The following is a 25274-nucleotide window of genomic DNA, read 5'->3' as shown; positions in this document are numbered from 1 at the left end:
CCAGCCTTTCTCCTTGTACTTTTTTTATTTTCTCAATGAATTTCAGGTAACTATTTCCAAAAAAGATGGTATTGAAAATTGGGCAACGGTGTCAAATTTATATAAAAAAGTTTCATTTTTTGTTTTACAATATATTTTATTTTTGAGATTCATACCCATCATGATTCAGATTTTCATTTTTTTTAAATCTATTTTTTAAAAAAATTTAAAATCTACTTCTAAAATATATTTTGGAGAGAATACTCATTTAAACAGATTAGTCAGCCGATTCATAGAAACCTTGCCCATAAAAGAAACTTCAGATCTTATGTGCCCTTTCCTCTCGCGGAGGGGTACGTGGTGCGCTCCCTTTATTCAAATTCAATAATCGCTCAAATTTGTCTCTTTTCCTTTCTTTTCTTTGTTTTGCGGAGGGCGCTCGGCTTAATATATCCAGGCGAGCTAAACCCTAGGTTGTACCCGTTCTACCGCAGGAGCAAAACCCAAGGTCTCTGAAAACTACAGAGTTCATACCGGAAAGCTATTGATGCCCTAGAAATGCAATCTTGAGCTCTTCTTGCTCTTTCAAGGCAGCGATTCACGGTACAGAAAACCGATATTGCGCTCATCTCAGTCTTGTAAAGCAGCCATTGATGACTAGAAGAAATAGTTTTGAGGTTTTCTCTTAGTCCTTGTGCTTGATAAGCTGCGATTGTTTTACTGATATATGCTGAGATTTATCAAATTTGTTATTGGGCTCTTCTGAATTCTTTCAAGGCAGGCATTCGTGCCCAGAAGGAAACAGTTCGAAGTTTTTCTGACTCTTTGGAGGAAATAGGTTTATTTTTATTTTTGTATTGATAAGTAAACTTTATCAGGTTTTGCTTTGGGCCCAGGTTTCATAGCTCTAGAACAACAATTTTAATGAGCCATCGATTCCCCAAAGGAACAAACCTTTGAGTTTTTTCTAAGCCTTTTGAAGAATTAGGCTTACTGGCTGTGATAAGCTGAAAGAGATCAAGGTTTTCTTTTGAGCACTTATCAAAATTTCAAGGCATCCATTGATGCCCAGCAGAAACAAATTTGAAGTTTCTAAGGCTTTTGGAGATTAGGTCTTCTGATGCTCATTGGCTGAACTCGATCAGGAATTTCTGTTTCTTTATGCCCCAAAGAAACAATGTCAATATTTTTCTAGGTCTTCAAAATACCCACGATTTTCTGGTGTTGATAGCTCGAAATCAATCTAGATATCTTTGGTGACGTGTGAGTTCCGGAGCACCTGAACATCCATGGCAGATCGCACAGCCATGGTTGCCCGCCCCATATGGATGAAGCAAGCAGAGGAGGCAAAGCTCAAAAGTGAAGCAGAGAAAGCGGCGGCTGCAAAGGCTGCCTTTGAAGCCACCTTCAAAGATGTCGAGAAAGTTGCAGAGAAAGAGAACTCTTCATCTGATAGTGAAGGTGAAGAGAGTGATCTCTGTGAGAAACCTATAGGACCATTGGACCCTTCAAAGTGCTCAGCTGCTGGTGCAGGAATATCAGGAGGTGCAGCTTGTGCCCCAATCTCCTTTGTTGTAGTCACAAAAGACTCAGATGGTCAAAGAATCAATAAAGGAGGGGCCAAGCTCAAGGTCAGGATCTCACCTGGTGTTGGGGTTGGAGGTTCAGAGCAAGAAGGGATGGTTAAGGATCAAGGTGACGGGACCTACACTGTAACTTACGCAGTTTCAAAGAGGGGCAATTACATGGTTCATGTTGAATGTGAGGAAAAACCTATCATGGGTAGTCCATTTCCTGTGTTTTTCAGTGCTGGTACCCTTTCTACTGCACCAGGATTATTTGGTCCAGCTCCTTCCGTTCCTACTTCTTCAAATTACCCTAATCTGGTGAACCAAACAATGCCCAACATGCCCAATTACTCAGGCGCTGTTTCTGGAGCTTTTCCAGGGTTGTTAGGAATGATGCCTGGTATAATTTCAGGGGCTTCAGGTGGGGTTGTCTTACCAGGGATTGGGGCCTCTCTTGGCGAGGTTTGTAGGGATTACTTGAATAGTCGATGCCCTAATAACCCTTGCAAGTTTAGCCATCCTCCCCATAATTTGTTAATGGCTGCTTTGGCAGCAAGTACAACGATGGGAACCCTAAGTCAAATGCCCATGGCTCCTTCAGCGGCTGCCATGGCAGCTGCTCAGGCGATCGTGGCTGCACAGGCCCTTCAAGCTCATGCAGCACAAGTGCAGGCTCAAGCCAAGGCCAGAGGGGATTCTCCTGGTTTGTTTCATTCTCTTGTTTTCTGGTATTTGTGGTCTCTTATAGTTATATTGACTTTGTAGAATCTCTTCTGTTTTCTCGTATTTGTGGTCTCTTTTAGTTATATTGACTTTGTAGTAGCTCTTTTGTTTGCTTGTATTTGTGGTCTCTTTTAGTAGTGGAGTAGCTTGCACTTGAAGTTTCAGTAGTTTAAGGGATTTGGTTATGGTATGGATATTATTTTTTGGTTATTTTCTCCAACTTATGTCTAGTATAAGAGATATGCATGTTCTTTGTTGCCGACAAGTATATGGTCGATACCTGTTGATTACATTTAACTGTTTGCTGGCTGTCCTATTGATTTCATTCATGGGTTATCAAAATATATAGCACTTCTATGGAATGGCAATAACATGGCGTATTCATTTAGGGATCTGGAGGTAGACAGCTACTTATTGTAGGTGTTTCTGGTGGCTATGATATGGAGGCTCTGGTTCATGCAACTACTAATCTGGGGGCTTGATGATGGTAGTTGGGTGTAATTGAGATTGGCTGTACAGTCATTTATGTACAAATGCTCCTTGGACTAGCCATAAATGGTCTAATAACAGGGATTTGGTCATGCCATGGTTGAAAATTTTCCTTTCTACTTTACTTCCTAAAGTGGACTAGGCGCCTATACATTAAGTTTTTATGAGGCTTGCCTTCGATTAGCTCCAATGGGAGCATGGAAATGGCAGTGTTTTTGGGAGGTTATTTGTGATGAAAATGGATGTTGCCATTACTATTAATTGGATTGATTGAAATTGTAGGTCATCATAGATTAGAGCTCAAGCTCTTCTCATGGGCATTGCTATTAGCATCCGCCGCCCAAAAAACTGGTGGTATTCAATGTGACTGATCCGGCTAAATAAGGAGTGAATAGTCAATTTTAATATTAGGGAATGCATAGGCTCTTGGAATATTTGTGTATCCTTGCAAAGGTCTCAAATTATTTTTAATTATATGGCATTATTGAACTTGTACATGCCTGAAAGGAAGCTAAGTTGTGGCTTGTGTGTTTTATTTGACATATTTGAGGTTTCCCAGGTTATGCATGAATTGGTGTTGGCTTTAGTGGGCTTCTAGTTCTGTAGATCTCTACTCTTGAAGATATTCCCCCTTGGCTATTTTGTGGGTTATATGGAAAGAAATTAAAACATCGCGAGCTATCTACTCTTGAAGATATTCCCCCTTGGCTAGTTTGTGGGTTATGTGGAAAAAAATGAATACATCATCAACTTTTGAACGTATTTACTTGAATTGCTTGAGATGCCCTTATAAGAGTTAATGACAAGAAAGGGGAGCTGAAGAATCTGGGTTCCTTAAATATGATAAAACAAAGAATCTGGGTTCCTCCTTTAGTTATGAAATATATTTCTGTCTTTCATTTTTAAAGCCTCATGATATCTGAAGGTTAGGGTTGTTGAGTGAATCTATGTGTTAATTGTTTAGTGTAAGGTGGTTCACTGAAGGTAGTCACATGATGCTAGTTGCCTAGAATTTTCTTGTTTTGGATGAATTGTGACTGGTCCTTGGTAATCACACTGGATATGAGAGGCAGGATATGGATTTGCCATTGAATCTCGGAACTATCTAGGGTATTGAGGTTTTTGGGGCCGTGCAGTTTGCGAGGAAAGCAGGTAGCAGCATTAGGACACCTTGGTGTATAGGTGCAGAGGTTGTGTCATCAACACCATCTAGTTCTTGAACAATAAATTAGGTGGGACAAATATTATAGCCAACATCATCTAGTTATCCATATTGTGTTTGGGTTGGTGGACCATCTACTTTAAGAGCATTTACCCCTATTGGATGCTTCTTGAATGTCTTTGTTAATTGGTTCTCCGTTCACAGGTCTAGTTTTTTGCTGGCATCTCTCACTTTGACTTTGACCTGATGTTTATGTCATCATAATGCTCTTCTATTTTCAATCCTAAGTTGGTGCCTATGTGTGTTTCAGTTCTCTTATTTGGGGCGGATTTTATGTGGTGTTTGTGATTGTGCTCCCCTTGTGTGGGTGTTTGGATGGCTGTGGTCGGGTAGGGGGGTTTAGCAGGGAGGTTTGTGATGTCAATACACTTTTAGAGGGTAAATAAGTTAATACTGTCACGTCAAAATGTATTTCAGCTTTTGCTCCATTGGAACACTGAAGCACTTGTTTGCAATCCATGTTTGTGAATTTGGGTAAGTTTGGCATTAGAATAACCTCTCTTCTTGCATGTGTACTTGTTTGCTTGGAGTTTTTTGCTCATAGACTTGGATTAGATTCAAAACAGCATGATATCATGACCAATGTTTGGCTCTTATTATTGTATTTTATTGGGTCATGATTTGGGAACTAGAAACTATAGATTATTGAAGGGTTGAAACTTTACACTAGCCAGTCCTTAGGTTTGACTCACTGGTGCGCTTGCTGAGCGAGGTAGTTGACTCCCTTGCATAATGGGGAATCAGTTGCTGACAATTAGTTGGTGAGATCCGATTGTGTTATTATTATTGGTAGATGCATCTCTCCTAAGTGTTTCAAAAAGAGTTTCCTTTACTTGCTTTTGTCACATGTATTTGCATCTATGTGCATTCAAAGTTTCAAACAAACATGACCAATTCTAGTTTAGTCAGAGAAGATCAAAACAAAGGACTGGATCCTTTTCTTTATAGAAAGTTTGACTTTGTAGTGATATTATAAAGGATTTACATGTTCGTGTGTATCAAATTCTGGTGCAAACTTGGAACTAAAAGCAAAAACATAAATGAATAATTTTTACTGTGGACTGCACAAGCATCCAGTTCATAACTGGGGTCTGGTAATAACAACAACATTGTTCACAGCGCCTTCCTGTGCAAGGCCATGTGCTAGCATATTTACCTTGTGCTACATGTGGTTTGAAGATACTTGCCAGGTGCTGCTAATGTGAAATGTGTGATCGAACAGTTGCTCCAACTGACAGGGATAAAGTGCCTCCCATAAAGCCGACCTAATGTTGTTCTTTGAATCCTCTCTACCTTAAGAATCAAGAGCATGCCCACAACTATGATCAAGCAATTTGAGGCCCTCTAACAGCACCATTTCGCCTTTGTAGAGTTCGCTGTGCCAATGGGGGCCGAATGGACCAGTAAGGTTCAGGTCTATTTGTTCTAGAAATCCCTCCCACACCATCGGAGCTCGGAGTGCCAAGAGAGCAACCTTTTAAGTTTAATTTGATGTCACTGGGAGGCAGGGCCTCAGGTCGATCTTGGTTTATTCCTCAATCTTGTGCAAAATCTGCCATCGACTAGCCTAAGAAAACCTTTTGGTTTTGGGCTTGAAAAGCAATTGTGGCCCTGATAGTATCCTTTAGAGCTCCCACCCAATCCAAGGTCGCATACTAGAGGATTAGCCTAGCAACAATGTAAGGAGAGGAGAAATGGCCTGAGAATGGCTGTTTCATAAACAAATACCAGAATCTCTTACCCCTAGTGACGTTTCGCTTTGGAATCCTGATTCGGCAATTCCATCAAGGAATCTTCATGGTACCTGTTTTTTTTTGAAGTTAGGGAATCTTGATTCTACATGTATTGAATCTCAATTCAATTTTTTGGAATCCGGATTCCATGGCATCAAATACTATGGTTCCTAGGTGCATGAAATCGTGTTTCAGTCGATATGGAATCTCACTTCGACTTTTATAGAATTGATCTGATTTCTTTTGGGATCACGTACAAAGTAGACATCCCGTCAACTAAGTAGTATATTGGAAAATAAATTTAGGGATTTTTACACAACTGGCTTTCTTAGTGCTAGAACTTGCAGACTGCTTAATGAGAATTGGGGAAGAGTATTGAGTTCGATTCGATTCCCATAAATTACAACATAGAGCATCATAAAAGGCAAGTCTCATTTTGAAGTATATATATAAAAAACAAAATCTCATTTTCAAATATCTGTATGTTTGTAAAGACAAACATGACTTAGTCACTAGTGAGACCGATGTTCAAGAAGGCGGAGGTGGCTGAAATGCTGAATAGGCGGTCTTGGGTCCTGGCTGCCTAGGCAGGCACCTAGATATTTGCCTGGCCTGCATAATGGGGGGGCTCCAGAGTCCAGACCCGTGCAGATTATTGGACCCCCACTGTTTTTTGAGTATAGAGTATCATTTTTTTGTTTAATAAACATCATTTTGTAGTTTTTTGTGTATAATTTTATTGTATATAGCTACAGATTGAGCTTAAACATTCATGACTTTGAAGTGTGAATAAAATAGCTAAAAGTAACATTAAAAGAATAAAAGTTAGTAGCCATAACTGTCAAATGTTAATTTTCATTGCACTTATCCCAAAACTTGTGAGTGCAATGGAAACTAACTGTCCAAATGTATCCTTACTAGAATAATTATTTCTAGTTTTTAAAATTTATTTATTTATTTATATTCATGATCTCCATGTTAGAGATTACATGTCCTTAAAAATTAAATCTTAAAATCCATCTCAAAAATAGATTTATTAAGAGGCCCGCATTTCTACATATGCGGGCTTGGCTGCATAGAAACCGGGTCCGACTATCAAATGTTAATTTTCATTGCACTTGTCCCAAAATATGTGATATCCATTACATCTCGCAACAGATAACTGATAAAAAAAATAAATAAGTGACAATTCACAACTCAAAGGCATATCCTGACAAAAATAGTCTACTGGATAACAACTATGGTGAACACAAATATGAGGTTGATTTTCATCATCACTGGTATCATCACGCCCACGTCCACACCAGCATGAAATGAACCTGAATCTGATGATGTCAAGCCATCATCAGAGTTAGTCTCTTCTCCCTCTTAATAACCTTTGTCCCTTGTCTGCTCTGGGTCTGCCATCTCCTCCCCTTCGCCTTCTCCTTCCCCTTTCCCTTCTCCTTTGCCTTATCCTTCCCCCTTTACTCTGAGTTTCAGATCTTGTAGTTCTCGTGAGGCTCGATGCCTTACTAGCCGCCTCATGTACTTGGATCCATGTCACGCTCTCTCCCTCGAATACAGGTTAGATCTATTCTCAGCATCCTCCTTCACCAACCATTTGCTTGATTTATCTAAATCTGTTACAACTATGGGGTCAAGTATTTGATGTCACTCTATATACTAAACAAAAACGCAGTCGTTTAATCTCTTCTACTCAAGTCTATTTCTCTTCTTGGTCTGTACATGTTTCATAATGCATCATGGCACTATCAGAAATTTATTACTTAAAAAACATATAAAAAAATTTAGTGTAATACGAGATGAAGATAGATGGTAAATTTACCATCTCGAATGTGCTGAGGTTGCGCTGACATGCGAATGATGTACAAGTCAAGCTCAAAGTCAGTTAAGCCATCCTTTGCATGTTACGAGCACTTTGTCTGTGGTTGGCCTGCCATGGAGCCAATATATTAAAAGTAAATAGAGTACGTATATCTGATAAATTTAGAACAATTATAAGTCAAGTTAAATTTGAAGTAAGAAGTAAGAATTTAAATAACAAATAAATCTTCAACTTACATAGATATCATTTTGTCCTTTGACTTATTGTGATGTCCGTCCCAAGTATTCTCATAAAGTAATATACGAGTCACGTTCCATAGACACTTTGTCTTGGACATCTGAGTCAGGGTTGATCTTCACATTACACTTGTTAATTGCTTCCGTGAAACAACTCTTACTCTCTATCTCGGAATCAGTATGGTTATAGATAGGGTTGAGAGTAGCCTGTTAGGTGTAGGGCCTCCCCAACTGTAACTCTTCTTTCAAAATGGGGCCATATTTACTTTCATCACTCTTCAAGTTCATATTGCTTTCTTATTTTGTGACCTTTATTGCACTGTAAATATGCCCCATTTCCAATTCCTATTTACTATCCACGAGGCATAGTACTTTTACAAGTGGCTCAAAAAGATAGATGCAATACTGAACCCTAATGCAAAATCGGATACCATAACAATGTCATACACCCTTTCCGCTTTTCCTCCTTAGATCGCTTGCTTTCCTTTCAACTTGAAGAGACAAACATGGTTCAGATCCTGTCTTATTTGATTATCTCCATAGACAAGCATGAAGTTGTGAACCTTGTGATACCCGGTCTCATTATGGTTAAAACATTGGTGTAACTGTAAATAAAACGTGTCACAACTTTCACTTTATCTGTGATCCTTCACCATTTTTTTTCTTGCCAATTGCCTCAACTATAAGGTCAATGCATTACTCCGCGCAAGGCGCCCATTAGTGATGAAAAAGTCTGCTGCCCTGCCAATAAACCGCCTAGGTCTAGGTGTAGCCTAGGCGGGCATGCCTAAGGTGCCCGCCCAGTCCACACACTTAAAATATAATAATCAAATCCACCCTAAAAAAAAAATTTAGGCTTATGTAGTGCCTCTCTCTCTCTCTCTCTGTCTAGGGCCATGTGCTCTCTCTAAATAGGAGAACAAGAAGAAGATGGGCTTGAAGTGTTTGATGGGCGACCTCTCTCTCTTTCTCACACACAAAAAGATACACATGGACCTAGATGCTTCCTCTTTGCATGTAAGAAGAAGAAAAAAACGAAGATGATCTCCAAGTGTTTGATGCGAGGTCCCTCTTTCTCACAAACTCTCTCTCTCTTTCTTTCTTTCTTTCTTTCTTTCTTTATCTCTCTTAACATATTAAACGAAGAAAAAGAAGAAACATCCTTTAAGTGTTCGTGACCTCTCTCTCAAAAATATGGATCCAAAAAAAGAAGAGAGGGTTGATATTTAAGAATTTCATGCGAGGCCTCACGCACACATATGCACACACGCACACACACGCGTGCACACACACACATTCACAAAACACACATTAAACAACGTATGCCCCCCGCCCCAACCCCTTGCCCTTGGGGCCACCTAGGTGGCTGCCTCCACCTTTTTAAAGGTATCCATAAAATGTGCAGCCTCCTCATCACCAACAGCCTCCTCATCGCCAACAATCTAGTAGCTGCCATATTGGCCTTAGCCATATCAGTGACAACTTGCACAACATGTTCATCCCCCACCTCCTCAATGCACTTATCTACTATTCCAAATATGAGAATCGCATCACGAATCTTATCAGATGTGTCATTGGACCTAATTGTTCCCGTAGCTTAACAAACTAGTAAATTCATAATACACCTTGTCGTCTTATTATTCTAAGTATTTGTCACAATGGTCACTGTACACCTGTCCCATGCATCCTTGGGGTCTTCAGGTACTAATTTGTGAGCTCCTCCTTTTGTTTCAACAATTGAGCACATATGGTGTAGGGGCCTATATCTTGGGCCAAACTTTCCCTAACATAGTTTGGAAGCTCTTCAAACTCGCAATATTAAACAATAGACTTGGTAATACCATTGTTCTATGTACCGATTAACCCGATCCCTATCTTGCTTCTTCAATTGACTCCCCAAACTAGGTTGTTCTTGCGCCCTCTCTCGAACTACCACCTCAGGATTGGGAGGGGGCAAGAATGTTCGATAGGCCCCCTTATGTAAGACCTCTAATACCCAAATGTGCTTGGTCTAGATATGGAGGCCCCTTCCTCTTCATCTTCATCTGCATCTTCTATTCCATAGATGTTTATATGTCTCCTAATGCCTTCATATTGTTTCCTTTTCTCTTATTTTGGACCCCTTGTAAAAGTTCCAACATCTCTTTCCTAACATCTCCAGGGAATTGAGTACATGGCTCTACGTCCCCTCTAATGTCGGCCAAATGCTTCTTCAATCAGTTGATGCCAGCATTTTACTCCTTTTTATAGAATTTGAAAGCTACCTTGTTCTTGTTATTAGGATTGGAGCAAAATCCATATTTGCAACCTGGATCAACTTGTTTATTTGAACTCGGAGAAGCCATTGTCACTTAGAACTTATCACCGAGTCTCGAAAATTATACAAAACCACCAAAGCCAAACTTGAATACATTTAAAATCAATCATGCACAGAATATTACCAAATGATCATATGAAAAATTACAAATAGGGAACAAACTAGAAAGCATAAATATATTGCCCCTTCTCAATATTTGACATTCCAAGGAAGAAGTATAGTTAGCATGCTCATGAAAAAAAACCCTAAAATAATGGAAAAAAAAACTCAAGGTAGAACCTACATATTTTCATATTGCAATGATTTAAAGCATAAAATTGTAAACTAACTCATGCAACAAGCAATTGACTTTCCCCATTGATTTGGTTTCTCGATCTAAAACTCACAAAAACTATCAAAGTAAAACCTTCTCATTAATAAGCCAATGATTTAAAGCAAGAAATGGAAAAAAAATACGCATCATGCAAGTAAACTAACTCATGCAAAAAAAAAAAATCATTCGGTTTGGGGGCAATGAACTATTTCCATTGAATTGCTTTCCTAGACTTAGAATAAAAATGGGAGAATAATTCAAATACAAACTATTAAAAATATAAAAAAAACAAAAAGGGAATAACAAATCATAATACGGTTTACACAAAAGATACATAACCCTAATGAAAAAAATAATATAATACACTAACCTTCCCAAAATGGAATTGGTATCAGTGCAAATTGGTGACTTTTGTGTGCCAAATGTCCTCTTTTGCGACTACTCCAAGCTCCAAAAAGAATCAGGAAGCATATCTTTCGATTGTGAGGAATGGAGAAGGTTGAATTTTTGTCTGATCTTTAGAAAGAAAACCTTGAAATCTTTGTTTGTAGAGAGTTTCTCTCTCTCTAAATCTCACCAAAAGGGCTTTGGGAGGAAGAATGCCCCCCAAATCCCTATCCCCCATTTTCCGGTGGAAAAGACCAAAAACCCTCTTGGTCAAGGGCCTATTTCGGCCCTCGGTCAAGGGTCCGTGAGGTGCTGCCTAGGCACCAGCTATTTATTGTTATTTAATGTTTCATCATATGCTTTTTCAAATTTATTGTTATTTAATATATGATCAATGTATAAGAACTCTATGTGGTTTTTGCGAATTGTATTTAACATCATTCCTATCTTTTTTAATTTCATTATTATCAAGTCAATTATTTTTATGTTCTTTATCAATCCAGAACCTCATTAAGGCCATTCAATACATCCACTACTAAGGGATTCGTGCTTAAGTATACTCTAGAACTTCGAACCTTTTGCCCTATTAAACTTGTTTCTTGTTGTTTTTCATTGTGGTTCTAGGTGGTTGGGTGCGTGATTCCATAAATGTAGGAATTTTGATTCCAATTGGGTTTAAACTCAATTCCAAAAAGTTATGAATCTCGATTCCAATTGGGTTGATGTGTGATTCTATAAAAGGTAGGAATCTCAACTTTATTTGGGTTGGAGCACGAGAATCTTGATTCTTGCAATACGCATTGTACGAATGACAATTCCAACAATAGGAATCTTCTAGTCACTTGTCTTTTGTGCTTCATGTTCCTAAATCGACTCTGAATCTCATGTGTTTCCAATAACTACTTTCACATCCTGGGTGAGCCCAGACTCACCCAAAAAGGTCCAAGATAAAAGCACAAATTTGGAGTCTGCTACCATACAACAAATAAACAAATGGTCCATCATTTCCTCTTTGCCTATACACTATAGTTGGGTAGTGGGATGCCTTTTCTTTGGATCTAGTCTATGGTTATGACCTTAGTTATCGGAATCTCTCATCCAAGGTTGCAATTCCGATTCGGAATCCTCATTCCGCAATTTTGACAAGGAATCTTCATTGAATCCGTTTCTATGAAGTCATGAATCTCGATTCCTTATTTTAGGAATCTCAATTCCAACGCTTATAGAATCTCTTTTCTAATATTTATTCATTCTCAATTCCTTTTTTTGCGAGAAATTGGTAGTTAAGATGACTATTCATTCTTGATTCCTTAATTGTTGAATCTAAAATCCACATATAATGATACTCTATTCGATTTTTTTCCGATCCGGATTCTTAATCATCAAGTGCCATGGTTGGTAGATGCAAGAAACCACAAATAAATCAAACAACGAATCTTACTTCCACCCACATTGGATCTTGATAAGAGTTTTTTGGAATCATAATACCACAAAATGAAATATTAGTATTCTAAGTGCACAGATCTGTGACTTATGGTTTGGTTCAAATATTTATGGATTTTGATTTGAGTTATTTTTGGAAACTTGTTTGGAGACGATTGTCTCCTATATTTCATATGTGCTCCGAATAATAATCTGATGAACGCATTGTCGAAGTATTGGTTCCATAAATCAACTTCTAAATGCAAATGTCTAGAGTTAAATTCTTAACAAGTATAATTTCCAATGTTTTTTGCAGGTAACAAAGGCAAATATAACTTCTTTTGCAGGTAACAAAGGCAAGTAGAACTTGGTGTTGGCGCATTAAAATTAAGAGAACTTGGGCATTGCAACATTAAAAATTGAATACTCCACATCTTCACCCTTGGTATCAAAGGAACATGCTACAACACAGACAACAACATGGCACTAACAAAATCCCATTTTGAACTATAATAATGAAATCAAAATCACAAAAATACATGAGATAATATCTGTTTCTTTTATTGACAATCTCCCTAAATGGACTGCCAGTATCTATCTACTTTTGATGCTGTGTCCGAGGCTCAATAGTCAATACGTTGACTCAAAATCTAAGGAACCCTTCTTCTGATCTTAGAGACCTCTGATCTTGATTTCATGATGAGGTTCTAAGTTGTCAAGGCGAGAGTTGTTGTTGATGTAGGATTCTTGAATCTAAGGGGCTTCAAACTCGACCCCATATAGTTAGAATCTTGATTTCCAGGGGGGGTGAAAACTGATTCCAAATTGATATAAATCTCAATTTCAAATACATGAGAATCTCAATTCCAAAGATGTTGGAATCTCAATTCCATATGGGTTGATTCCAATTATGTTAGAAACTCGATTCCAAAGAGGTCGGAATCTTAATTCTATATATGTAAGGATCTCAATTCCATTTGGGTCGAATTTCGATTCCTATAAAGTAGGAATCTCGTTTCCGGCAAATCCCTTAGTATGGACGTTGATTTCGAAAACAAGATTTCTAGTTAGCCGTTATTCTAAGATTCCGATTCCTAAAATGATTCAGAATCTCGTGCATTTCTAACAACAATGCTTAGGACCTTAGATATTACTAGCCAGTTAGAGGATTGGATCTTTTGGTGGATAGGGATGTGCTAGGCCTTGAAAGGGATGACAAGTGCATTGTTTCCAGGGTTCAAGCTGCTGCACACTAAAGAGACAGAGTATGAATCTCTATGTCCAAACTCTATCAAAGTTTGGATCTTTGAGTCCAGGAGATTTCTCCTAAAATCTGGTGGCCACACAACATGTCCGCAAGGATTTCATAAGAATATTCAAGCGTCACATGCTGGTTTCTGGCTAAGGGAAAAAGGCGCTTAGGAACCGACTTTCTAAAGTGCAGTCCCAAACCCAAGGATTCGTCCAAATCCTGATCCCTCCTATGGTTTCACTGGAAATCTTGTGATAACGACAAAATATCGCATCAACAAAGGCTAGTCCCTTACAGGCCCTTGAAGTGTGGGCAATTATGTGACCCTTAGGTGGCCAACCCGACTTGTCAAGACCATACTTGCTGTGGATAACCTGTTGCCATGGGTGGCCATTTTGGATTGCAAAGAGCCACCACCATTTGCATATGAGGGTAGCATTGCAGCCTTCGAGTTTCTTAAGGTTTAGCCAGCCATCGCTCTTAGCTTTGCGGACTAGATCCCAACTAGCCAAAATGGAGCTTATGTATCCTTGACCAAAGGGTGTCTCATCAGCTGCTCCACTCATTGAGGATAGCCACCGGCCTCCTAGACGTATGGAACACCAGGATATCGGAAAATAGTTTCTTTGGTGAAAATAATCCTATCCCAAATAGAGAGGAATTTGGCCTTCACGAGGCCATGTTCCTATCGAATCCCATTGCACCCTTCTAGGTTTGCCAAGACATAGAGGGAGGTACATATTTGGAGAGAGGGGTGGGGGTCTTCAGTACCATACCCTAGCCTCCCAGCGAGTGACTATTCAACATTATGACCTACCCCCATCATTTTGGACTTCTCTAGAATCTAGATTTATTTTCAGACCCCTGGACAATTCGAAGAACCTGAGGACTAACCTTAGAAACTTGTTGAGGTTCTGCATTATAGAAGACCACTGTATAATTGGCATGCTAAAGTGGGATGTACAGGGCCCTACAAGAGGATGAGAAGCCATAGAGAAGTTTTGATCATGTAAGTTGGCGTAGACTTGCTGAAAAGTTCTTGTGCTATGGCAAAGGGGAAGGGGGATGAGAGGTCTCCTTGGCAGAGACCCTGAGATCAATTGAAGAAGCTTTTTGGACCACACCTTTTGTGAGAGCTAGGAAATCCAATGTTTCCATTTTCTACCAATGGCCATTCGGGCTAGGATCTGATCTAATATTCCCCATTCTACATGGTCATAGGCTTTCTCCTAGTCAAAATTTGAACACCAGACCCCAGGCTTGGCCTAGTTTGACAATGGATGCATTCATGAGCTATCAAGGTTCTATCCAAGATTTCTTGGTCCTTCACAAAGGCTCCTTGTGTGGGGGGCACACCGAGGTTAAGAACCTGTGCAAGCTTGGAACTTGGAAGCTGAGACTTCAGGTGATATCGTATAGGAACTGTTTGGAAGGCTTATTGGCCTAAAGTCCTAGAGCTCTTCAGCCCTCTCGACTTTTGGAACTAGAGCAATGAAAGGGGGAATTCCACTCATGGTGTGCATAATACCCTATTTTGCGACTGGAAGGTCATCAAGGCTTGGCTCCTTATTGCGTTGTAGTTACACTTTACAGAACTCTAATCAGTCTGCCTTCACTTTGGGGATAGTTTGGAAGTTCAGGTTGTTCATTTTGAGACAAACTTGGGAATGTCAGGTGAAAAAGTTACTAATGCATTGCATGATCATGACGTCAACTTCAGGGGGCTTGTCTCCATAATCTGTATTATGGTGCTTGCTCTCCTTATATATTTGAAAGCGGGCCATATTCTCGGCACGTTTCCTGAGCCACTTTATTTTGGACCTCTAGTGCTATAGAATATTTCGTCTTGTTAGAGGGCCATGGTTTAAAACTCGGCCAAGTCGATTAAGTTTCGGCTGAGTTTACCCAAACTTGGGAACTTACCGAGCCAAGTCCTGGGTACAAAAATCATGAAAAATATTAAAGTAATATTTTTTACTAAAACAATGTATAAATATGTTTATATATAATTTTGATGTTTATGGTGATGATTTGTGAGTTTTTCTTATCATATGCTCTAATTTCTATTCCCCCATTTTCTGGATTTTTGCTGAACTATTTCCAGATATAAATGACGTTTTTCCAAAACCAATTTTTTATACTTTTTTCCATTTTCTTGGACTTTTAATGCTGTTTATAGTTTAGTTTGCTTTTAATGATTTTTTTAACAAACTTTTTTGGGTCGTTTGGATCCTCGGGTATCCAAATCATGTTTTGTATACTCAGGGTATTTTTCACAAAAACATGTTTGGCAACCTTTTTGGACACATAATCATGTTTCCTATAAGCAAGAAAGAGGGCCAAAACATGGGTACACAAAATCAAGAAAAAAGTTGGCTTACCAAAACATGACTTTGTGCGAGCATGAGAGAGAAAATATAATATAATACAATTGATGATAATACTATTTTCACATGCTGGAGCTGCCACTTTACTAAATACAATTAATTCCTCCAAAACATTCCCACAAATTAGAGAAAGGAACTACCTCAAATTTTAAGTTTTAGAAAGAGAAAGTATCTTAAAATTTTAGAGAGAAACTATGCCAAATTTTAGAGAGAATCTACTGAAAATTTAGAGTGAAACTATATCAAATTCCAAGTTTTGGAGAGAAAGTATCTTAAAATTTTAGAGAGAGAAACTATATCAAATTTTAGAGAGAAATTACCTGAAAATTTTTAGTGAGACTTTCTCAAAAGTTAGAGAGAAATTATATCAAATTTTAAGTTTTAGATAGAGAAAATATCTTAAAATTTTAGAAAGAGAAACTATATCAAGTTTTATAAAGAATAATTTTTTTTAGAGAAACTATCTCACAAATTTTAGACGGGGAAACTAATATCAAATTTAAAGTTTTAGAGAGAGATTATCTTAAAACTTTACAGAAAAATTATATCACATTTTAGAGAGAAAAATTACCTAAATTCTTTAGAGGGAAACTATCTCAAAATTTTTAGAGAGAGAGTATCTGAAATTTTAAGTTTTAGATAGAGAAAGTATCTTAAAAATTTTGAGAGAACCTATATCAAATTTTAAAGGGAGAAACTACCTGAAAGTTTTTATAGAGAAACAATCTCAAATTTCAATTTTTAGAGAGAAAAATTATCTTAAAATTTTAGAGAGAAAGTACATCAAAATTTAGAGAGAATCTGCCTCAAAATGTTCAGAGAGAGAAACTATCTAAAATTTTAAGTTTTAGATAGAGAAACTATCTCAAACTTTTTAGTGAAACTATCTCAAAATTTTTAGAGAGGCACTATCTCAAAATTTAATGTTTTAGAGAGGAAGTATCTTAAAATTTTAGAGAGGGAAACTGTATCAAAGTTTAGAGAGAGAAACTACCTAAAATTTTTAAGAGAAATTATCTCAAAATTTTTAGAGAGAAACTATCTCAAATTTCAAATTTTAGAGAGAGTATCTTACTAATTTGGATAAAAACTATCTAAAGTTTTTTAGACAAAATTTTTAGAGAGAATTACCCAATTTTTTTTTTGAAGAGAAATTACCCAATTTTTTTTTTAAAGAGAGAAGCTGTCAAATTTCAAGTTTTAGAAAGAGGAACAATATCAAAATTGAGAGAGTAGCCACTTGAAATTTTTTAGAGAGAGAAACTATCTCAAAATTTTTAGAGAGAAAAATTATATCAAAGTAATTTTTGGTGAGAGAAACTATCTCCAAATTTTTAGAGAGAGAAACACTATCAAACTTTAAGTTTTAGATTGAGAAAGTATTTTAGAATTTTAGTATTTCCATTATATCAAATTTTAGAGAGAAATTACCTAAAATATTTTATAGAGAAATTACCTAAAATATTTTAAAGAGAGAAGCTCAAAACTTTTATAGAGAAACCATTTCAAATTTTAAGTTTTAGAGAGGGAAAGTATCTTAAAATTTTAGTGAGAGAAACCATATTAAATTTTAGTGAGAGAAACTACTTGAAATTTTTTAAAGACACTATCTCAAAATTTTTGGAGAGAGAAATCGTTAACTATCTAAAATGTTAAATTTTTAGAGGGAGAAATTTCTCAAAATTTTTAGAGAGAGAAACTATATCAAAATTTAATTTTTTTAGATAGAGAAACTATCTCAATGTGTTCACTCGTTGTGTGCCTATATCCAATTGTGTTTGCCAAACATGGGAAAGAACAAAGTTCACATGTTAAAAAAAAGGGAAAAATCATGTGTAAGTAATCTTTTCCTTTAAACTGTTTTCATATGTAAATATTTTCTCATGTAAATATTTTTCTGTCGAACTTTCATGCGTACCAAACTATGCCTAATAACAAATCAGATTGTACAAAAGATGATCCAAACATGAGATTTGCATAACGTGGGTACCATTCGAAGCCATCCAAACAAGTCCTGTTTGAGTAACCAGGTTTTAACATAACCAAGGTTCGAAATAATGAGGTTTTGATTCAAAACCTGGGTTTGTTTAAGTTATGGAGCCAAACGAGCGCTTTGTATTTTTTTGGTTGTTTTAGCGCTTTTGGGCTTGTACATGACTAGGGCGAGTCAACTTGGACTTGCCCAAGTCTCTCGGATTGGGCAGGGGTAGTGTCCTGAGCCTGAGCTGAGTTCTTGCACACTGTTCAGGATGGTTTGGTATTTAACCATTCCCTTTCTTTGGTCGAAAGATACTTTATGGCCTTCATCATTTCTAGATCACTGACCTCACAAAGGAGAGCCTTTCCCCAAAATTCTGGCCACTCCAGGCCTTTATTTTGAATTTCAGAAGTTGCAACTTTATCCAAAGTCTAAAGCCTGCCCAACCTTCAACTAGAGAAAGGTTGACAACCACTACGGAATCGGCATATGTTGCTCCTTTCCCTCTAGCCACATCATAAGACACAGGTTTGGATCCTGAGACTCAAAACTCTTGGTTTTGTTAGATGTAGCAGAAAAGGGAATTCTGTGATGATAGAATATTGCTCTTGTGATGTAGCACCAATGGACTTGGCACCTACATGAGTGTGACAGGCATGGCCAGAGGAAGAAAGAGTCTGGAGACAATTGATAATTCTATCGGTTAGGATTTAAGACTTCTAAAAGGTTTTTAGGTTCCTACCAAGATTAGGACATCAGGGTGGCCCGTATGAAGTTTTTTAATTGTGATAGAATTGGATGATATGAGGTCTAATTGATGTAAAATTAGGTTTGGGGTTTTGGGGAAGGGTTTGTTTGGATTGGGCCAATGCTTGGGATGGGTATTAGGGTTTTAAAAGGGTTAAAGCTACTGGAATTTAGCAGGTCCAGCAAGATACGAGAATGATGAGGTGGATTCTAGGGTTGAATTAAGGAAAATAAACCTTTAGTTTGAAGGCAGCAGAGGTTTGTTATATGGTTAGGGTAGCTCTTGAGCTAGTTTCCCTAGGGTTTGGAGATGTTTTGCTACAGTTTATGGAAGGAATGGTGACGAATTTGGTTGCAGGGGATTTGTAGGTGGGATGTGCCATGCAAGAAGGTAAAGAAGATGATTCTAACTTTTGTGGGGGTGATACTGCCACTCTTAAATGAGAATTGCAGAATCACTCTCTGCGAATAAGAGTTGAGTAATCTATCCACTACTAGTAGCCTCTCACCAAAATTTAAAACCCAAATTTATATTGAAAAAATTGATTTTATTTGGCCAATAGCCTGTACTTCTATTTACAGTGGTTCCAATGTCGTAATCTACCAATACTTGACCTCTAAGACAATCAACAAAACTTCCTAATCAAACTAGATGATAGCTCTAAGGGTAATCCGTACAGAAAAGAACTTTAGTTCCTGGAGATACTATATCTAAACCCATTACGACTAGGAAATGATTAAAAATTATAAATCCTAGTGCACTAGGGAAGCACATCTGTCATTAACTTCAAAGTTCTTCCATCAAACTTGAAACACACTAGAATCCGAAATAAGCAAAAAAACCATAGAGATAAAAGGTTATAGATCTCGAAGAGATCTTCGATTTAAGCTTTGAATCACCCCAAATGGACATCTTAGTGGAAAGCTATGCCTTTGGAGAGTGTTCGACTTCATAGTGAAGTTTTACTCTAAGGAGACTTGATTATCTTGATTTTTATTTTGTAGCACTACCCTTCTGTTTTTATAGAGCAAGCATAAATGATTGTTAGTGTTGATTGTATCTGCATTTTTCACCTCTTCTACTCACTTTGCTAAATGTGTCTTCCATTCCCAGGCTCACCAGATAATGAGAAAAAGGCTGATGCACTGAGAAGAACTCTACAAGTCAGCAATCTCAGTCCTCTTCTAACTGTTGAGCAGTTGAAACAGCTTTTCAGCTACTGTGGAACTGTTGTTGACTGTAGCATAACAGATTCAAAACATTTTGCATACATAGAATATTCAAAACCTGAAGAGGCAAAAGCTGCATTGGCTTTGAACAACATGGATGTCGGGGGCCGTCCACTTAATGTGGAGATGGCGAAATCCCTTCCTCAAAAAGCAACTCTGGCAACCTCTTCTTCTCATCAGTCTTCTCTACCACTGGTCATGCAACAAGCAGTGGCTATGCAACAAATGCAATTTCAGCAGGCGCTAATTATGCAACAAACATTGGCCTCACAGCAAGCTGCTAGCCGAGCAGCATCAATGAAATCTGCAACTGAAATGGCATCAGCTAGAGCTGCAGAAATAAGCAAAATGTTGAAACCTGATGGAAATGGGAACGAGGAAAAGGACTCTGACAAGAAATCAAGGTTCATGTTTTTTTAAACTGATAAAATTGAATTACATGTACTTTGTTCATAACAAATAAGGAGCAAAATCTGGTTTGATATGCACTCCCGTTTACTACAATGTGTGCCGTGTTTGATTTTGGTTGACTTGGAATTATGTTTTTCTAATTGTGAGCTCAAGCAAAATGCTTGAGATCCCCATTGAAAGGCCCCTCTTTACAGTCTCTTCTTATGATTGAATGCACAACCGTATTGCTGTGAAGCCACAATGTAGTGCCCATTCAAATAGGCCCTAGATTTTATCTCTTATCTTCAGAAGGAATGCAAGTACCCAAATTATCATGAGAAATTGATTTGTTAGCAACCAGATTTCTTATGGTTTACCCAGTAATGCCTCTTCATCACATTCCTTGTATTATATGTATTTCTGTGACATTATTTTATGTTAAGACATTGTTGCTCTCTAGGATTTTCCCTTTTTATACTTCTATTTCCCTTTTTATACTTCTATTTAATTGTTTATTTTCTTGTTTTGGTTTTAGTTTAGACATTTGATCCATATATTTTATCCAGGTCTCCTCCAGCATCTCGTCTAAGATCGAAGTCACGGTCGAAATCACCCATAAGAGTTCGGCATGGTCGGCATTCACATTCTAGATCGCCACCACCAGTTCGACACAATAGAGATCGGAGGTCCCGATCACCAGTCAGATCTCGCCATCATCACAGTGATCACATAAGTGAGCGCCGCCACAGAGAGAGTATCAATACCTATCGAAGATCGGAAAGACGTGAAAGGGACCGATCACGTGAAAGGGGTCGGTCACATGAAAGGGAAAGACCACGTGATAACTACTCTAGTTCACGGAGGCATAGGAGCAGGAGTGCAACACCGAAAACAAGAAGATCATCCAGGGTTGATTCAGTTTCGCCTTTGCATCATAGAGAAAGGAGATCGTCGCCACATGACCACGATACGTCCTCCCACCGTAGTAGGCGCTCTGAGAAAAAACGCGGGTATTAATTTGTCATAAGAATTCCATTGGTCATCCATTTCTCTTTGAACTTAGGAATCCACACTGCTCAGAGTTGAATTATCTTTTATGAATGATTTTTCAGACCCATAGTCTATAATCTAATTATGGTGTTCATGGATAGATCTGGTGAATTTTAAACACTGAGTTGTACTTCTCTCTCTCTCTCTCTCTATTTTTTTTTTTGTCCTCAGTTCCCCCTTGCAGGTTAATGGATGGGATACCATTCTGGTTTGTGACCTGAGGTCTCTGGCCTTTAATTCAAAGAAGGATTGGAGTTTTTTTTGTTTTCCTTTTTTTCTTTTTTCCTTTCCTTTTTTCTATTTTTGTTTTCTATTCTTTGGGTTTGCAGGTTGCAGTAGATGGATTTACCAAGATGGATTAACATACTCAGTATGCATGCATGTTAACTTTTCATCATTCTATGTATCGTCCTCACCTCATTTCATGTGCTGAATCTGTCACATGGGAAATCTTTCCACTGCCTTTCACTTTTTGTCTTTTTTGACAATTTTCAGGAATTAGTTGCAGTCGATGATTAGCCTGACTCGTTACCTCCTATCATTCCTTTGTGGATCTTTCTTTTTCTGCTTTACTTTTGGTTTTTTTACCTTCTATTAATTTTTTTTTTGTTTATCCTTTTTTGTATTTTTTTTTCCCTAATTTGAAGGATGCTTTTCACCACCCAGATCTGAGTTTGAGGGCTAGAAACTGATCCACATGAAGAATATCTGCAACCATAGCAAATGGAGAGTTTTGGGATTCGGCTATCCATTTCTTCAAGATAGGTATGCTGGAAATAATTGTGGAATGGGCTTATTATTGAAGCCAACATCTTACTTTTCCAACTCGAGATATCTGCTACCTATAATTCTTTGGGTACACCTTCTGGCATTCTGGAAACTGTGCTCTCTTTTCTTGCAGAAGTTTCATGCATTGAGTCCTAATATTCGATAGCATAATGCGATGGTCTTTTATCAGGTTATCGAATATAGCATGCCAAACTCACATACATATTATTCCTGAATGGCCACTCTTTTTTCAATGTAGATATACATATTTAGTGAATCAAGGAATTTGTTGAGGTGAGTATCATTTAGGGGCACTTGTCTCTTTGAAGAACTGTGATTTGATCGTTCATGAAGCATAGCGACTTGGCCTTCGATCTCATTGTTTAGAACTAGAAAAACACATCCCTCCCAAACCATGTGGCATTGAGATCGAGAGGGTGAGAATGCAATCTTGAGAATGGAATGGATTCCCATGTTCTAGGAAATGTCGACACTCAAAATTTTTGTTGTCTTGCAATGGGATTGAAGTTGGAAGTCTACCTTAGTTGCAAAATTTTCCCTAATACCAAATTCCAGTGAGGTGACTGCTAGGATTTGCATAATACATTTGCCCATGTAGTAAGTTGGAGAATCTGATGGTGGTTGGTTTGGAGATAGAAACAATGGAGCCAAGTTTGGGGTCTAGGGGGTGGGGTCATTTTTTCCGTTTTATGTTAAGTATGATCCAGTTGTGGCACTAAAGTGGAAGTAGCAAGGCGAGTTGAGTGTTTGTGGAACTGACATGCCATGATACAAGTACCTGCCAATCTCTAGGTTTAACCTTAGTTACACAAAACGCCTCAGGGATGTCAGTTTTTTGGATTAGTTTAGTGTCAAAAACATGTTGGGAACTTCTAGAGGAGCTGGAGTAGGTCATGAGGAAGAAAATTTTCAAGCAGAAATCATCTAGGGATCAACATGGGAGGCTTGACTTCGGAGCGGGGATGCTATCTACAGGCTTTTTGTTACCTATAGATTTGTACTTCAATTCCCATTATGTTTTCTACTGTATCCAAGGAAGGCGTGTTGTACATCTTCCAGTTGGAATTTGTCCTTCCAAGTCACATTCACGTTGACATAGACAAGACTGAATGTGAGACGTATTTAGAGGTTGTTTGCTGCACAAGGACTGCCTGGTAATGTAAAGTAGTGGAGGGCATATTTCTAATAATATGTACAGCAATATGAAATAGCAAAAAAGGCTTGATCTGGAAGGAACTTGGAACTTGGACTGCAAACATCATTGAATGCTCGTCTTGATGTTTTAGTGTTGCTTCCATTTTACCACATCAAGTTGCTGTGGAAGGCAAAAGCAAGAGAATTTGATATGCATCTAGCAGCAAGACATGATGTTTATTCCTACATCCAAATGACCCTATTTAGTAGGAAAAGAATATTGCTTGAAAAATGTTTTTTTATAATGGAATAATGTCATTGTGCAGTAATGAGGGACAGATATATCTTTGCTAAAACATAGAACCGCTACATTTACATACCTGATTAGTACTATAAAAGATACACCGGTCTAACATTAAGTATTTGATATGTTCTCTTGTTTGTTTAGAGTATATTGAAGACAGGTGTGTATACTGGCTTGGATTCCTAGACACTGGCTCATCTATGTGAAAAGCTATTAGAAAAATACACGAGTCCATTATTAAGTTTTCGATATGTCTTTCTTGTTTGTTTAGGTTTTGTTGAAGACAGGCATGCATGCTTGCTTTGATTCGTAGTTACTGGCTCAGCTACATGACTAGGTCATTCATTGGCTCCTTGTATGCCTCTCTGAATTCTTTGAAGCTGAACTATGGATTTTAGGCCTTACTGGTTTTCCATCCATAGATTAATGCTCTGTGATAGCCTTGGCAGGCCTCGATAGTCCCACAATTAGTATTTGCAAATCCAGAATTATCGTTAGACGATTGGAGTACCCTCCCCTTGCATGGTGTTGGTCTTTATCATATTTCTAGTTCTTTAGCTTCTCTTATGAGTGTCTTCTGATTTCTAATGAAATGGATGCACTTGACTGTCTGCATTGATTTATTTTTACTTGTCTAGTTATGGGGCACACATTCTATATATAGATATTTGTGAAGGAAGATCATGAACATTTTTTGTCCCTTCTTTTGTCCCTTTTTTTCTGTTCCTTGTTTGCAGGTCATAGATGGGATAACAATTTTGGCATGTTACTTGCGGTCCTATATTAGGAAATTGGAAGATTTACAAACCCCATGTTTTTTTTTTTTTTTGGTTTGTTTTTATGTTTTTGTCCCCCTTTGTTGTCAATTATCTGTTTGCAGGTTGCTATAGATGAACTATTAAGTGTGCCCCTACGTGCTGTCCTAGTTATAGTTGGTTGTACCATCTTTCTTCACCCCGTCTCTTTCTCATTTTGAATTTAGTCTTAGGTGTACCTTGCCATCCTTGACTTGTCTTCTGTGATGTTTTTCAGGGGTTAGTGCACACTTAGCAACCTCCTCTTATTTTTGGGTTTTTCATCTTATTTTATTTTTCTCAGTTTTTTTTTTGAAGTTTTGGAGGATCTTTCCTCCCCATCAGATGTGAGTCAAGAGCAAGAAGGTGGCCTATGTCAAGACAGTCAAAGGATCATTCGAGGCGAACTTCTGGGTCATTCTGTTCCTTTTCTTCTAGATTGGTGATCGCTGTTCCTTTCTTTTCAAGCAGGAGATAACTGCTTGTTGATTCTTTCTTTTTTCTTTTTGGTTGTTTTATTTTATTTTATTTTAGGTGGGTGAGCTGGGATTTGAAAGTTCGGCTGCAGTGGACCATGTCCTAATGGCTAAGCTAAGAGTGCAAAAGTGGTTCAATACTTGGTTAAGCCTTTCTGCCCTATTGGATAATCATCTTTGTCATTGTCATGCTGAAGATCAAAAGTCGATAGGCCGAGTTATCGATCTCTAGACATAGAGCATCCGATATGTGGCATGCCTCTATCTGATTTTTTTTTCTTTTTTTCTTTTTTCTTTTTTGTGAAAAATCACAAAGGGATGGTCATGGTATTTTGAGTCTTGGACTCTTTCACCAAGGTTTACATTACCTACCCCTTTATTCTCCTGCATGGCAAAAATTTGCGCCTCTAATAGTGGAAAGCCCTTCACCTAGGTCCGTTAGCCTGGTCATAGATGGTAAAAAATTCCTATAAACTTTGTATATTAGTGACAATCGTCATTATTGGGATATTACTGATGGGAGTTC

At 37.9% G+C, this 25274-nt stretch overlaps 1 protein-coding gene across 4 annotated transcripts; it reads left to right on the top strand.

The window, feature by feature from the left end:
* The first annotated feature begins 259 nt into the window (after nucleotides 1-259).
* LOC18438228 (RNA recognition motif (RRM)-containing protein) lies at nucleotides 260-25274 on the top strand. Of its 4 annotated transcripts, none has more exons than XR_016058204.1 (6): nucleotides 260-2250; nucleotides 19696-20215; nucleotides 20768-21211; nucleotides 21423-21654; nucleotides 21747-22016; nucleotides 24591-25274. XR_016058204.1 is itself a non-coding variant. In XM_020669758.2 (4 exons), the coding sequence occupies exons 1-4, from the start codon at nucleotides 1269-1271 to the stop codon at nucleotides 21682-21684; spliced, it is 2208 nt and encodes a 735-aa protein (XP_020525417.1). In that variant the 5' UTR covers nucleotides 260-1268; the 3' UTR covers nucleotides 21685-21775. The 4 variants fall into 4 exon arrangements, 2 of the variants coding, with proteins under 2 accessions (XP_020525417.1, XP_006848480.1); XR_016058203.1 differs by having other exon boundaries at nucleotides 24216-25274; XM_020669758.2 differs by lacking the exon at nucleotides 24591-25274 and having other exon boundaries at nucleotides 21423-21775.

The sequence above is a fragment of the Amborella trichopoda genome, chromosome 6, assembly GCF_054954075.1.
Source record: "Amborella trichopoda isolate Santa Cruz 75 chromosome 6, AtrichopodaSantaCruz75HAP2 v2.0, whole genome shotgun sequence".
In the NCBI taxonomy this organism is placed as follows: Eukaryota; Viridiplantae; Streptophyta; class Magnoliopsida; order Amborellales; family Amborellaceae; genus Amborella; species Amborella trichopoda.
The sequence above is the reverse complement of the archived record's forward strand: the minus strand, read 5'-3'. Positions and strand labels throughout refer to the sequence as shown.